At 46.3% G+C, this 16,624-nt stretch overlaps 1 protein-coding gene across 1 annotated transcript in view; it reads right to left on the reverse strand.

Moving 5' to 3' along the window:
* Nucleotides 1-16,624, reverse strand: part of Thap4 (THAP domain containing 4) — a 35,009-nt gene that overhangs the window by 11,178 nt on the left and 7,207 nt on the right. The window contains exon 3 of the mRNA XM_051190844.1: nt 1,089-1,248. Coding sequence (XP_051046801.1) covers nt 1,089-1,248 — 160 coding nt within the window. The remainder of the gene's footprint in view (nt 1-1,088; nt 1,249-16,624) is intronic.

A 16,624-nucleotide genomic window follows, 5' to 3' on the forward strand; every position in this document is an offset into this window, starting at 1 on the left:
CAGAAGTCAGGTTACAGGTAGTTTAGTTTTAAGCTACACGACATGAGTTCTAAATGCCAAAGAGTCCCTTTGGAAAAGAAATATGCAATCGTAACTGGTAAGCCATCTTTCAGCCCAAGATTTATTTTTATTTTATGTGTATGGGTGTCTGCCTACGTGGGTGCCTATATACCAGATGTGTGGTGCCCACGAAGCCAGAAAAGAGCATCAGATCCCCTGAAATAGATGGCTGCTAGGTGTCATGTGGGTGCTGGGAACTGAACCTCTGAAATGGATTGAACTCAGGTCGTCAGGCTGGAAGGCTCAACTACCATCACCCACTGACCCATCTTGTCTGCCCCTAATTAAGATTCTTTTTTTTTGTTTGTTTGTTTGTTTTTCAATACAGGGTTTCTCTGTGGCTTTGGATGCTGTCCTGGAACTCACTCTGTAGACCAGGCTGGTCTTGAACTCACAGAGATCTGCCTCTGCCTCTCGGGAGTGCTGGGATTAAAGGCGTGCACCACCATGGCCCAGCTCCGATTATGATTCTTAACACAGAACTGTATAGTGGAGACTGAAGCAGAAATGGAATTTGGCTTTTTTATGTGAGGTGCAGGGGAATAACTCTAGGGCTTGTACTTATGACAAAACCACTCTACCACTGAGCTATGCTCCTACCCTATTTAAACTTGCTAAACACATATATTACGTTTGTAATTACATTTCAGCTATCCTTAAAAGCAACACTATTTCCTATCGAGAACCAGAAACTGTCTTGAACGCCTCACCTAGCACAGGGCGAAAGTAAAAGAAAGCCACACCCTCTTATTCAACGACACTAGACGACTGATTTTCCACACACAGGTTAATTAAATACATACCAATCAATTTTCTGCTTGGATTAACAAACTTGTAAACTTGTCATCTGCCTAACATCTTAAAGAATATCGTGGAGCAACCAAGTACCATTTTTACCAACCCTGTGCCTCTGCTGCCAGGTTTTGGGAAAGCGAGAGCTTTTCTGAAGCAAATCTACAGTTGCTTTTGCCTGGCATGTCTTTGATCTCTCTGTAGTTATCTGAAGACCTAGGCAGGTGGGGACTTACGAGAAGTTGAGCATAGGCTGGCCCACATGGGAGAAATGCACCTCCTCCAGGTACTGGAAGGGCTGCAGTGTCGGAAAGGTACCAACTCCCGGCGGGTCCGACAGCCAGGTACCCAGCATCCAGGACAGCGGCTCCACCACTGGGTTCATCTTGGGAGGCTCTGAAAATGAAAGGATGGGACAGTAAACGACTTGCTTCCACCAGCGGTTTGCTAGGCTTTGGATGGAGACCCACATGCTGCTGGGATGTACTTTTGCCAGAGCAGGCACACAACCCTCAAATGCCCTGTGGTGAGATCGTGTGCAGTGCCCAGGGTCTGGGGAGCGAGGGCAACGAAGGAAGGAAAGCCGGAGCCCCCTTCTCCAGGCCCCGGAGGCCTGGGGCTGGAAAGCAGTAGGAGGGCTACAGACCCAGAGGCGAAAAGCTACAGGGCTGGAGAGGGAGGTGAGGCTGCAACTGGAGGCTGACAGCTTCCTTCCAAGAAGTTTCACTCTCCTTTTTATTCAGCTCTGTGTTCTTCATCCACAGGGCTCAACTGTCTCCTGTGTGAGGGTGGCACACTGGAAACAGGGATGAGGTACAGTACAGCAGGGCGGGCTGATGGCTGCTCAGCAGGTGCTCTCCCAACTCTGTAGGAGGCTGTGTAGGATAAGGAGCACCAGGCTGGTCACGTGTGGCCAGGATACCCCTGGTACCTTCCTGTGACTTAAGTCTGAGTACTGCATCTGGAGTTTGGAAAGCGACATGAAGGATGGGTTGCACTAGAGAGGGACAAGCTCAGTCTAACAGGTGGGAGCCTTTACCAAGCAACCGACACACCCACTTCTGGAAAGCAACTATTCACAGTGTGCTCCAAGACAGCTGTGCAGGGCTGGCCAGGACAGCCTTGGGAACTACTTCAGTTCCGATACCATGAGAGATTTGGGAAGAATATCCAGAAAGGGGGAGACCTTTAAAGGTAGAGGAGAGCACTTATAGGAGTCAGTTGTCTCCTACCATGTGGATTCCAGGAGTTAAACTCAGCTCATCAGATTTGGCAGCAAGTGTCTTTACCAACTGAGTCATCATCCGGACAGTCCTTGAAAATGGCTTCATGGCATTGGAGAAATGGCCTAGCTATTAAGAGCACTCATGCTCTGGAGGAGCGGGGCTCAAGTCCTAGCACCACATAGCCATCCATGATTCCAGTTCTGGGTGCCCTGATGCCATCTTCTGACCTCTTCAGGCACCAAAAACATGCCTCATGTACATTTTCACATAAAATATTTAACTGTCACACAGAATTTTAATTATCCTTATTCACATATATATTTGTGTGTCTATGTGAGTGAGGCAGGTCAAATCCTGGACTTCTCCACTGGATCTCGGGCAGACCAAGCTCCCATCTGCTCCCTATGCTTAGGGTGCTGAGCTAGCCTCACACTTCAGCCGAATGAAGCCTCTATCCAAGGGGCAGGGGTCAGCTGAAAAACTCTCCAGTGAGGCTTATGACCTCAAGCTGTTCCAACACAGGGCACAGTGAACTCAGTCATGTTGAGCAGACAGGACAGTGTGCTGCTAATTCAATGTCATGATCAGCGACGTAACACCTGAGCCCTTGGGGGGGGGGCAATACAGGTGCCTTGCTCTGGAGAGGGGGCAGATGAGCCTGGCGACATTAAACCACAGGGGACTGTGTATGGGGAAGCGGGGCTGTGTATGTAGCTGACTTGAAGCCAGCCCCATGCCTCAGAGTGTCTCTGTGGGAAGCCATGATGGATATGTGACATCTTGTACGTTGTCTCTCTTACAGTTCTTTCCACACACCTACTAGAAAGCACACAGGAAACCGAGTCCTATCATTTTCTTGCCTACAGGCATGTCTGTACCCCATGCATGGTTAGCATGTATATCCTATGGATACATATGTCCCATATGACTTTTGTTTTGTTCCCCTGTTATGAGCCTGCAGGCAGCATAGGGATGATCTATGTCTGCCCCCTAGGGTGGAAGGCTTGTAACAACAGTGCAGTCTCCTGATAGGGGGCTTCCTCAGGGAGGGGTCAAGTAACATCTCAGGAGGCAGAGCTAGAATCAAGGCCAGCACCAATGTTCATGATCCACACCCGACTCTAGTCATATACTCCATTAATGCCCCTTCCCAGAATCCACCGGGCCCATTCCTATCCCCAGTACCCTCGACTACCCCTCACCTTTGCCTGGCATTGCCTTTATTCCAGATACCCCTGCTGTGGAATAATCCTTCTGTATACTGTAAATTACTCTGTGATTGGCTTAATAAAGAAGCTGACTGGCCAACAGCTGGACAGGACAAGGTTAGGTGGGAAAAACCAGACTAAGGACACCGGGAAGCAGGGGGAGTCAGAGGAGTCGGCAGGGGGAGTCAGAGGAGTCGGCAGAGAGACACGGAGAGGAAACAGGAGGTGCAAGATGAAAGGGAGGTACCACCATGTGGCAGAATGTAGATGAATACAAATGGGTTAATTAAGTTGAAAGAGCTAGTTAGTAATGAACCTGAGCCATTGGCTGAGCATTATAATTAATATTGAGTCTCCATGCCGGTTCTTTGGGAATTGGCAGGGGGGAAGAAAAGTCCACTATACACCTGTTAGGAATCACTCAGCTCCTCCCTCCTGGAGTTCTGCGTCATTGCTGGGTACATGTTCCTCCAGCAAAAACAAACTCAGCCCCCTCAAAGTCTGGCTTTACAAGGCTTCCAAAGAGGATGGTCCTCAATGTCAGGCAAGAGACACACACCAGGAGAGGGAGGACAGAGAAAGACAGACTGGTCCCGATCCTGCGTTTGTTCCCTCCAATCTGTCTGAGATACATAAAAAGTCAGCACCATTGCTGTCTGTTCCAGGAACTAAAATGATTTTAAAAGGTGAGGGTGCTCACTGCCAAGCATGACAGAGTTGGATCCCTAGGAGCCACAGTGGAAGGAGAGATCCAACTCCCCCAAGTGGGTGCTGGATGTGAACTCAGGTCCTCTGGAAGAACAGTAAGTTCTTCTAACCACTGAGCCACCTCTTCGGCCCCTGTGGGACAGGTCTCTCTCAGGCTGTGACTCAGGTTAACCATGAGGTCCTCCTGCGCAGCTTTGAGAGTACCTGGATCACAGCATGTGTTAGCAAGCCTGGCGACTGTACCCTTAAACTCCTGAGCAACGCTGTTGCTCCTGCAACACATTCTCCATAAACCCAAAGGACCAAATGGTGAGATGTGAGCGAGGAAGCCTAATTCGGGAAGCTGGAAGATGAAGCAAACCTCCACAGCAGTGTACTTAGGAGGTAGCACCACGCATGCCAACTCTTGGTCCCTTGTTGGTGGCGCTGCTGTTTGGGGAGGGGAGCATTAGGAGGTGTGGCCACTTCCAGTATGCTTTCCTTTGTCCCTATGGTTGAAGATGTGAGCTCTGAGCTTCCTGCTCTGGCCACCATGCCTGCCAGCCCCTGCCATAAAGGACTGCTATCCCTCTGGAACATAAGCCCAAATAAACTCTTTCTTCTATAAGGTGCTGTAGTCATGGTGTTTACCACAGCAACAGAAAAATTACTAATATACCCAACCAGCAGCCAAAAGAATATAAAAGTGAAGATAAGGACGCACAGGTAAATGGAGTAGAGCTCCTTCTTGGGAGACATGCTGGTGTTTCCCAGCACAGATGTGGGCAGAGAGCTGGCCCAAACAAAGAGAAAGTCTCAATGGGACTCAATGATGTAGTTTAAAAAAAAAAGAAAAAAAGAAAAAAAAAACACTAAAATTTTGAAAAAGGTGATAACAGAGTAGAACCCAGCAACATGTTGCTATACCCCCAGGCGCAGGTCCTACAGAAATCAAGCACCCACTAAAGTCAGCCCTAATTATTTTCAGCAGCATTATTCACCATCACAGAACTCACATCCAATGCCACTGAATAAGGTGTAACACGGCATGTCCAGACAGTGAACATTACTCACTCACAAAAGCAAACTCATTACCAACTCTGCAACACAGGTGAGCCTGGGTGAAAGGCACAGACTCAGCAGGTTTTACCTGGTCCAATCTTGTGAAATGGCCAGGGCTCCCATTACACAGAGGGCAAGCAGTCAGTGTTCCTCCACGGCGGAAGGCACAGGGAAAGAAGATGGGTGGTAAGCATCTGGTAGCAGACCTTGGCTTCCAGCCCTATGCTTGCTGCAGACCTGAGGTAGCAGCACCAGAGATGGATGTGGCTGGCTCAGACACGTGCACAGGCTTCCCAGAACTCAGTCTAGAAAAGTAATTTCCAGTATCCAGAACTTTAAAGCTATTGGTCACTTAATGAAATGACAGTTTTTGTTTTTTTTTTTCTTTTTTTGGATAATGACATCAAATAAAATTATTATTAAAATAGTTACACTGGTTTCCTTCTACCTTCTTAAAGTGGTTATTAAGAAGTTTAAGTGCCAGGCACTGGTAGTGCACGCCTTTAATCCCAGCACTTGGGAGGCAGAGGCAGGCAGATCTCTGTGAGTTCTAGTCCTACCTGGTCTACAAAGGGAGCTCCAGGCTGTTGTTACACAGAGAACTCCCCCTCCACTCCCCAAAAAGTTTCAAGTTTAAGTGAGGAGCTGGAGAGATGGCTCAGTGGGGACCTGAATGAAATAGGACACCTGCTGTCATGCCGGGACACAGGTCTACTGTTACCATACTGCTAACTTCAGTAAATCCAGAGACAAACAACTCACTTTCTAAACATTTGTTCAAATGTAAACAACTGGTGGGATGAGTCACATAGTCTGGTCCTGCTGCCGGGTCTACTACTTAGTCACTGCATTGTTGGGTGTGGTGTCCTAAAGCCTGCGAGGGTGTAGGGCTGGTATCTTTAGCTGCTCGGCCTCTGTATACTACTGTGCTCTCCTTATTTGCTCCCTCTTTCATCCTTTTCTCTTCTGGGCAGGGACCCCTGGCTATTCTGGACCGATCTGTATAGCTCTCAGCTTCAACTCGGAAAAGGTTTCATGCTGTTCAGTGTTATCCTGGGAACAGGTTCCAGAAAGCAACTAGTGCTACAGGAATTATCCCACCGAGGAAGTATTCAGTTACTACCTCAACAAAGAGCAAGGGGAATGAACCAAACAACAGACTGACATCAAATACCTGTGAGAGCTAAGTGGACATGGTAAAGTACACATTTACCCAGGGCAGGCAATGTGCTTCTGCAAAGCTTGGCCAGGTTGAGCCACGGCCTCTGAGCAAGGAGGTTTTCATGTAGAAGCAGGGTTGGTTCCAAGTGTCTGCGTACCCTCCCCTGACAGTTCATGGAGAGGCTAGAGAGAAGGCTCAAAGCATTGGGTACCACACAGTAAAGAAATCAGAGGTGTCCCAAGATAGGGTGAGGACACAAAAGGAGAGGAAATGGATGTGGAGGGGGGCAGAGTGAAGGTGTGTAGGTCACAAGGGCCAAGAGGGATAATAGCCTCAGGCTGGTAGAAGCACCAGACAGCTGCCTGCTCAGCACACGGGCACCTTGGCATAGGTTCAGCATCTCCCTGAAAAAGGCAGGACTGCTGAGTGCTGTAGCTTGGTGCCTTGCCCAATTCTGGCTAAAGCCCATTAAGAAATGTCTGTGGATCAATGTGACATGATAAAATGCACCTCAGGCTATGGTAGCCACTTTATAAACTGCAAAGCCAGGCACTGTCAGTCCTGTGGAATGTGAGCTTCTTGAGTTGGTCTGTGACACTTGGCAAGTGAAAGCAAACGCAGACCACAAGACTCTCTGGGGACGAGTAGGAAATACACGGCTGGAAATGAAGGGCATACCTTCTTGTCTACACATCAGGATGCTCAGAGTGTCAAGGTTCATGACCCACTACACGGGTGCAGCGTAGGAGAGACTGTCACCACCGAGCCCTGGCTCTCCTCTCCCAGTTTGCTGTCCTTCAAGGGTGCCAGTTTGGACAAGTGACAGCAGGTGGGCACTGAACAGTCAGCGCTTCCACCCTGGCAGTAAACTTGGACTACCCTGGGTGGGCTGGCTCACGCTCTCTGCTCTCCTACGATCCCAGTGTCCCTGCTTGGAAACTGCTGCCAGCCCTGGCCACTCTCCTTGCTTCCAGTGAAGTGTGGGGCAGCGGGTGAAGACAAGCAAACCATTCTATAACCCAAACATCCAGCTACAGAACTTACATGTGTTGAAATCCAGCAAGAACTTTGTGTTTTACTGTATATAAATTTAATTTCATAAGGAAAATAAAAACAAAAAGTATAAGGATCTGGTCTATTTGTACCTTTCAATAATTAAAAAAAAACTAGATAAGCTTTTTTATTAATTTTCTTTTGGTTTCATTTTTCTTTTATTAAAATCTTAAACTACAAAAATAAAAATTTAAATTTTCTACAGTAAGTGACCTAAATATGGAAAGCAGGCTTACCCATCCCTAAGTTTTCTGAACTCCGATACACTCCGTCAAGGTTCCACAAGGTTATTTTCTGCCAATTGACGGGAAATGTGTGCACCTGGCTGTTATGGCATTGCAGGAAATGAATGCCAATCCAAAGAGAGCATTCTGGGAATTGTAGTCTTCTATAAAAGACTGAGTCTCAGAAGAATGTGGAAGACAGTCTAGGAGATCGCAGAATTTTAGAGCTAAGGGAACTCTGAAAACTGAACTGCATCTTATAAGTTAGGATCAGACCAGAGTTAACTGTCCCATCCAGAGGAAGGAGTAAGGATCTGTTGTTTCCACTGACTGGTGCTGAGGGAGCCAACTCACTAATCAGAAAACACAGCAGGGCAGACATAGAACAGACACTGTTTAGGAACATCTGCGGACCTTTTCTGTCTTTAAGAATGCTGTTCCACTTAGCTTAGTTTTAAACATGAGAGTTTTCAGTCTAGCAAATGGACTCCGGGGCCTGGAGACAGGACATGGGTAGGTACACATTTGCTGGGGCCTGGGGACAAAGTCCTTTATGACTCTTACCCTCATATCACTGCTTTGTTTGAAATGACAGTGTTCCCTGCTGCGGTGAGCAGAGAAAATGCCACTAATCACACAGCACTGCAGAATTTAAACAACAACAACAACCCAGCAGAGGCTGGCTGCCCATAGCACTGACAGAGGCCACCGAATTGCCTAAGAGGAAGCTTTCCAGCACGCGGCGCGGGGGTCTCCATCCCACTAGCGTCAAAATGACAATAAGGACCAATTGATCATTCATAACAGAAAGGGCACACACAGAAACAGGAAAACCAGAGATGATGAGTGGAAAATAGAACAAAACCGGTGACAGAATTCAAAACATATAAAACAGGCTCTCATATTATTCTTTGTGAAGATTATGTTTTGATTATCTAGTTAAGCCACTGAGAACTATTAGAACAACAGACTGATGTATCTGGGAAGAGAAACCTCAGTTGAGAAAATACCACCACCAGAAGTCTTGTAGGTAAGTCTGTAGGGTATTGTGAAATAAACCCCTTCCTCTCCAAGTAGCTTTTGGCTAAGGTGCTTTATCACAGTAGGAGAAAGCTACTAAGACAGTTGGTGAGTTATTAAAGTTAGCAGCTGCTCACACATTAGCAATAACCAAATTTAACAGTGGTGTGGGGGCTTCTAGTTTCAACTCTGAGAAGCAAATGGCTGCAGTATAGTGGACAGACCTGCAATCCCAACACTCGGAAGCCAAAGGCAAGAACACCGCCAGAGTCCAGGCTGAGCTACACTGGGAGCACCAGGCCAGCCAGGAGTACATCTGTTTAGAAATGAGAGAGGGAGGGGGGAAGGTGGATCTCTGTGAGTTCAAGGCCAGCCTGGTCTATGTAGTGAGTTCCAAGATATGGAGAGAGACCATGTTTCAAAAACAAAAGACAAAGACAGGTGTGTATAGAGAATCTCCAGCAACCACAGAGACGAAGCAGGAAGCACTGTCCAGCTGTTAGTCACTCCAGATGGTAACTCATGGCTACTGCCTCAGCTCCATCCATCCGACACTCCACACCTACTCTCAGAGTTAAGCAGATATTCCAGGCCATTACTCAGCCCTATTCCTGCCTCAGCCCTGATGACCAAGTCAAAAACCCAAAGTCGGCCAGGCAATGGTGGCTCACACCTTTAATCCCAGCAGTTGGGAGGCAGAGGCAGGAGGTTCTCGGTGAATTTGAGGTCAGCCTGCTCTACAGAGCGAGTTCTGGGACAGCTAGGGCTGTTACACAGAGAAACCCTATCTCGGAAAAAAAAATAATAATAATAAATAAAATAAAAATAAATAAATAAAAATTAGCTAGTAACAGTTTATTTGCTACTAGCCTCTAGCAAGATCTCTTTTGTAAAAACAAACAAAAAAAGTGATCAGATGTGGTCCATGTACAGGCTTTTATTCAAAATATCAGAGAGTTTAGAAATGAAAGTATGACAAAAGGAACAAGTGTTGGGAAGAGACAGAAAATGTTTATGTTAAAAAAAAAAGTTACACTTTTGAATTAGGGAAGATTTTGTGGGGCCACTGAGATGGCTCAGTGAGTAAAGGTGCTTGCTGCCAAGCCTGAGGACTTGAGTTCTGTCAGTATTCAGGCGTCTGCACTGGCCTGCCCTTGGGGTCCTGACAGGATCCGCCCTCAGCTGCATCCACTAAGACACCACCTGTGCACATTCACTACCTTCCCTTTTAAAGGGGCCCTGCCCACCTCCCATCCTCCCTGCCCCTCTCTCTCCTTCCCTCTCTGTCTGTCCTCCCCCCTTCTCCCTCCCTTCCTCTCTCCTGCTGCTCCTGTCTCGGGAGGCCGATTTCCCCTTGTTTTTCTTCTTTTTATCATCCCTTTCTCTAATAAAAAGCCCTCTGCTTGAACCCTGTTGCATGGCATCTTCCTCTCAAGAGCCACTTTTCTTAAATTACAATAAATTCAAACCCTGATAAACAAGGGAAAAAAGCTAACTGATTCCTACAAGTTGTCCTTAGACCTCCACATGTGTGCTGTGCGCGCATGTGCACATACGCATACGTGCGCGCGCGCGCACGCACACACACAATTTAAAAACAAATGTAATAAAATAATTTTTAAGAGAGGATTTGTGATGTCCTACACAAACAGTTGCAGGGAAGACAAGTGGTGTTACAGAATCTCCCACCAAGGAGAGTGAGCTGCCCTCTTCTTACCTATTCAAACAGGGCCCCATACAAACAGCCCGGGAGACTTCTCTTACCTGCCCGGGAGACTTCTCTTACCTGCCCGGGAGACTTCTCTTACCTGCCCGGGAGACTTCTCTTACCTGCCCGGGAGACTTCTCTTACCTGCCCTAAAAGCACTCATTTCCCCTCAGGGAGCTGCTCTTCCTCTGAGAATTCACCTACTTCCTTTTTGTCCATAGTATATATTCTTGATTAAATCTGTCATTTTTGGTCTGGTAAAAACTATTATCCCCATTCCTTGGGCTCATCACTTCTAGCATAACATTGAACATTACCAAAACTTGGAACACAACAAGGATTTCAGAGATGGTCAGAAGTAAAAGTGCTTGTTACCATGCTCACAACCAAGCTTGAGCCCTGGGACCACTGACTCCTCTAAGTTGCCCTCTGACTTACTTCCACATGTGTGTAACATGCTACATACAAATAAACAATTAAAACTCTTATAATTTCATTGGCTTATAATTCTGAAGCCAGTGAAATCGATCTTCAGAGGCATGGGCTCTTTTTCAAGTACAAACTGAGGAAGTGTATTCCATACAGATGTTTAAGTCAGAGACTCAAATCCAAATGAGAAGGACATCAAGAATTAGTAAAGGCAAGATAAAGTCTCTTTCCTCTTTTTGCCATGCTTAGGATCAAACCCAGGGCTGTAATTTTCTTAATAGTTTTTTCCCTTTTTTGAGATAAGGTTCAGATTGTAGTTCAGATTGACTTTGAACTTGATCTTTCTGCCTCATACTTCAGAGGCTCAGGTAGAATTTCAAGTTCAAGTTTAGTGTGAGCTGCACAGGAAAAAGCAAGGGGAAAAAAAAGGTGTGTCATGTTAACACTTACAAAAAAAGAAAGCTAACTGAGCAGGGTGGTGATGGAGGGCACCTTTAATCCCAGCACTTAGGGTACAGAGGCAGGTGAACCTGAGTTTGAGGCCAGCCTGGTCTACAGAGGCATCAAGACAAAGAAAATTACGAGGCTAAGAAATTTATGGGAGAAACACGACAGGGTTGTTGGAGAAGTAGCTGAACCCCTTAGAGAAACAGACTGTAGTGATCTCTGCCAGAAAAGGGCAGATCCAACATGGGAGGAAAATCAGTGATGCCAGCCATAACTGACATCTTAAGACTGCTCTATCTAACAACAGAGCCTCATTGCCTTCCCCAGTAAGACACCTTCTCAGAGCCTCCGCAAATCTGCCAGCCCCGCCCTGTGAACTTGTTGGGGCCGCATTACACAGGCACCAGTGAGCAAATCACTGGTTGTTAGCGATTAACTCAGTCTCTAGCCCTCCCCTCAGCCAGAGGCCTCTTGCAGCCTTCCTGTCCACCCTCCAATCACGCCTGCCTGCCTGCCATAGGTTCCTGTGGTCACCCGCATTAGCCCAAACGCAGGTGTGACTGACAGGAGGAACAGAAGGTGCATTCTCATCCCCCACACAATTCTGAAGGAGCAGACAAGAAAAGGAAATACACAGAGTAAGCAGGAGAAATAAAAACAGACTAGGAAGTCAAAATAAAAGCATCCTTGTCCATCAAGTATATGACTATAGTAAACTCAGGGAATCCACAAGAAACCTCTGGGAATAATGTGTAATTATAGCAAGGATTTAGGGTACAGTGTTGACATAAAAAAAATTATTCACTTCCCTATGTTCTATCAATAAACAACTGGAACTTTATAATTAAACCTAAAATAAAATTCACATTGCATTAAAAAGGGGGTATTTAGGTATAAATCCAATGAAATATTTATGTACTAATTTAAACATTTATTTAGTGTGCCTATCTGTGTGCATCTGCATGCATCTGGAAGTCAGGGACTATTTGTGGAAATCCATTTTTTCCTTCCTACCTTGTGGGGTCTTGTAATGAAACCCAGGTAATCACCCTGGCAACAAGTACCTCTACTTGCCCACCCATCTTAACTTTCATAAAAATATGTATAAGTGCTGAGGAAAAGCGCCAAACTAGGTAAATGATACCACAGAAGCTAAAGAATGAAGAGATTTATGGAGAACCACGTGGTTAGTATGCCAGTTCTTCCCAACACCATCTACAGGTGCAGCACTGGCCCTCAGAGTGCCACCAGATGTTCTGGAGACAACGACGGAACGGTTCCAAAGAGCATGTGGAAAGGTAAAGCAATCTACATTAGTTAACACCTCACTAAATGCAAAGCTGGTGAAACGGTCCATTCCCAAGTCTAGACTATAACACTACAGAAGTGGGGAAATTATCTTAGGATGGACCGCATGCCCAAATGTAAAAATACAAAGCTGTAGAACTCCTGGAGGAAACACAGAGGAAATCTAGGTAACCTTGATTTAGCAAAGAGCTTTTAGAAGTAATAACAAAAGCATGACCCACATAAGAAGAAATTGATAAGAACGAGCAGGGCCTTAGCAGCCCACTCAGTTCAGATAAGGAGAACTTTCCAAGGGAAAAATAGAAAAAGACACAAACAAAAAACCAAAATGAAGCTAAATTAAACCAAAGCAACAGTTCTGAGAACCTGTCATAGGGGTTTCTAAATTCTCAGGCTGGCCTCAAATGCATGACCTACCACACTATGCTGCCCTTAGAGCCCTATCTTTGGTTAGCCCTTTTATACCTGCAAAATCAGTACTTAACAGACATGCAGCAGTACAGATCTGAGCCTGATTCCCAAAGAAAGGGGTAAAACAGTCTTTAGCAAACACCTACCAAAGCGATAGGTCTGGAGGCAAAGAACCCTGCCAGGCCCGAAGGGTGGGATTTCCAGTACACCATCTCTTACACACTTCTGAGACAAAAGGAAGGATGGGTGATGGTGACATGAAACATTTACCCTGTTTTCCACGGGTCTAGATTTCTATTAAAAAACAACAAAAAACAACAAGCGTCTCTGCCTCTCTCTCTCTCTGAGACAGTTTCTCTCGTGCCTTTGGATCCTGTCCTGCTCCCCAGCACTGGGATCCCTCAGTTGCTGGGATTAAAGGCGTATGTCACCACCACCCAGCTGTCTCTTTCAGCTCTGTTTTGGGGTAGGAAGGGGTAGTGTTGAGTAGCAAAACTCCCAGATTCCAGAAACAAGGTTGATTTCATTAAAACTGAAATCTTGGGCTGGAGAGCTGGCCCAGTGGTTAAGAGCACTGGCTCTCTTTCAGAAAAACTGGGTTTAGTTCCTGCCACCACACAAGGTGGCTCACAACTGTTTCTAACTCCAGTTCCAGGAATCCAATGCCCTCTTCTGGCCCTGGTGGGCACTAAGCATGCAGACATACATGCAGGCAAAGCACTATATATATAAAATGAATAAAAACTAAAAGCGAACACTTCCATGGCTGAGGACACAGCTAGGGGTGGCACCCGTGTGGCACATGCAAAGCCTCTGGCTCAATCACCAGCACCGTAACCAACCAACCAGGACACAAACTTCCACTCTGCCAAAGCCCATTGTTAAGAGAACAGACAGATCAGATTGGGAGCAGTTATCTATGCAAAACTCCAACGCATGAAAGACACAGCTCAACTACACAAAGTTTATAAAGCTCAACAAAAAAGGAAAAGAACAACTTAATCACAAACTGGGCCTAAGAGATTTACCAATCAGTAAGAAAGCATGAGAACCAGCCTTTAATCGCTAGAATCCACATTAAAAAAAAAAAAAAAAGTTGTGTGTGCTGTGGCACAATTGTAATCCCAGTGTGGCAGGGAGCAAGACAGATTTAGCCTAGCTTGTGTGTGTGCACACGTGTGCGTGTGTGCGCACTCGCACAATCCCAACACTCTTAAAGAGAATCACTTGGAAGCCCTTCAGTCAGAATCGAATATGCAGTAAGGCAGAAATACGAGAAATCCTATCTTAAAAACTAGGTAGATGGCAAACTGACTCCTAAAATAGTCTTCTGATTTCCACACATGCACCGTGCCAACACACACACACTCTCTCTCTTTCTCTCTGATAAAATGTTAAAAAAAAAAAAAAAAATTAAAAAAGAAAAAGAAGAACACGGATAACTTAATAAGATGAGCAGTGGCAGTCGGGGGGGGGGGGGGGGGGACACACCAGTAGGCAGTGACAGAAAACATTACCCTAATAAGCCCCAGAAAAACATACATTTTCCGGGAACCAGCTTGGAGTAAGGGTCTGAGAGGCTGGAGGACAAGCACCGTGTCCCAGAAGGAGAATCCGCTATACTTCTGGAGGACAGTCTGCTCCAGCCTCAAGTCCATGGGTCCAGACTCTCCATTCTGGGTAAACTGTGAACAAACAGCCCTCTTCACTTCAACCGAAAAAGCGACCAGGGCAATCAATCCTTTTCCAGTGAGGGATTACATCGGAGCAGAGCTAGTCGGAGCAAGGAGCCAGCAGCAATGAGTGTGCCCACAAGAGGGCCAGCCCAGACCTCCTGCCTCCTGCAGACTCCCAAGCCCCCCCCCCCCCAGCCTCACTGCTAGGAGCAGAGAAGTGACTGACTGCTTGACCCCTGCTCACCAACTCATTTCCAGGCTACTGGGATCTCAGTCTCACAGCTCCCTAGGGCCTTGCAGGGTCCTCACCACTGAAAAACAGGTCTCTCCCCTAGGGCCATTGTCCTTCAGGTACTGCCTGCTTATTACTCTCCCATCAAGGCTAACTGTCCCTGGTCTTGCATCAATGCTCACATCTCCCATGCTCCCCCACAACTGGAGACTGGAGACAAACAACCACCTTTCCCATACAGCTCGGAGCCCCTTTCCCTCTTACCCCTGCTGGGAAGGGACCCAGCTCAGTCCCTATCCAATCCTTCACATACTGACCTCACACCGCAGTAATAGGCTGGGTTCTGTTCAAAGCCCTGTGCTGGGGCCTGGAAGCATCTTAAACCCAATTCCCTTCAGCAGCCCAGGTCCTCGGCCTTGGCTCCTGGGGTGGGAGGGGGGAGTGGGACCACCCTAGTCTGCTCTGGACACTCCTTCCCTTCTCAGACCCCAGTCCACAGCACACCGGACTGCTACTTCCTGTCTCCTGGCAGTGGTGGCCACTGGCCCTACAGCAGAAGGTAACCCTCTACCCTCATTGAGCAATGCTGCTTAAGTCTAGCCCATCCTTTCTCAACTCACCAGACAGAATAAAAAGCAACAACAAAACCCCACATTTGAAAACCTGAGCTTTTAGGTCAAAGAACACACAAGACAAGAGTGACACCATCCACAGAAAACGCAAGTTAATTTTCTATGCATCCAAGGCCAAAAGAAGTCTTATTACTCTAGAAGAAGGGGCAAGTCAACTGAGTATAACGGTGTAAGAGGCAGATAGAGAGTAATTCCTTAAATAGACTAAAAAGCTTCAAGGGAAAACAAAAACAAACCCTGTCAATCAAACTGGCCCTTTCTCTAAACTGCACTAGCACAGGGACTTCAAACACAACAACCAACCAGAGGCCAGGTCTGATGGCGCTCAGGAGGCAGAGGTGAGTGATCTCTGGGAACTGGAGGCCAGACAACCTCTATGTAACAGGTCCCAGACCAAGCGGAGAACCTTCTCAAAAACAAAAGGAACTAAAGACACGGCTAGGTGGCTAGGTGGTAACTAGGAGCATGTGTTGCTCTTCTGCTGGGAGCTGGTTCAAATCCCAGCACCCACATCTGACAGTTCAAAACTGCACATATCAAGCTTCAGGGGATCCAATGCCCTCTTCGGGCACCTGCTAATAAACTAAACAAACAAACAAACAAACAAAATTCTATAACCCACTAGATATTTCCAAAAAGGACTAACTTGGATACATACACAGTGGTGAATAAAGTAACCAGCAGAATATTAATTTTAACACTAATATTTAATGGTTCCTTGAAGAGGTAAAAATACAAGCAGTAAAAACCAAAACCCTAGACTATCTGACCTGAGGAGGTTAATACATGGTAGCTGATTAGCTCTACAGTCACAGAAAGATGAATGCTATATATAAATGCATTCGTGTACATACATGCATTCATATACATATATGCATGTATATATGAATGCATTTTGCCCCTTTTTGAGATTGGGTCTCCTGTGGCCCAGAATGGTCTTGAAATCTTGAGTCTCTTATCTTTACACGCTGAAGGCATATGTGTTACCATACCCAGCAGTACACGTGTGCTTTTAAAACAGTAACAAACTGGGCATGGTGGTTCATGTCTGCAACACCAACACTCTAAGGCCAAAGCAGGAGATTGAGGAGTTTAAAGTTGCGTGGATTACTACATAGTTGTGTTCCGAGGCACCTAGAGCTGTAGTGTGAGAGCATCTCTTCAAACCAAATAACAACAAAAAGGAGAAAGGGTAACAAATTAAAAAATAAAACTTCCAACTTATTGCCACTGATAATCATAAGTAGATTCCAGTACTCTTTAAAGCAACTCTTAAGGTCAATTAAA

Source organism: Phodopus roborovskii, unplaced genomic scaffold (genome assembly GCF_943737965.1).
Source record: "Phodopus roborovskii unplaced genomic scaffold, PHOROB, whole genome shotgun sequence".
NCBI classification, from domain to species: Eukaryota; Metazoa; Chordata; class Mammalia; order Rodentia; family Cricetidae; genus Phodopus; species Phodopus roborovskii.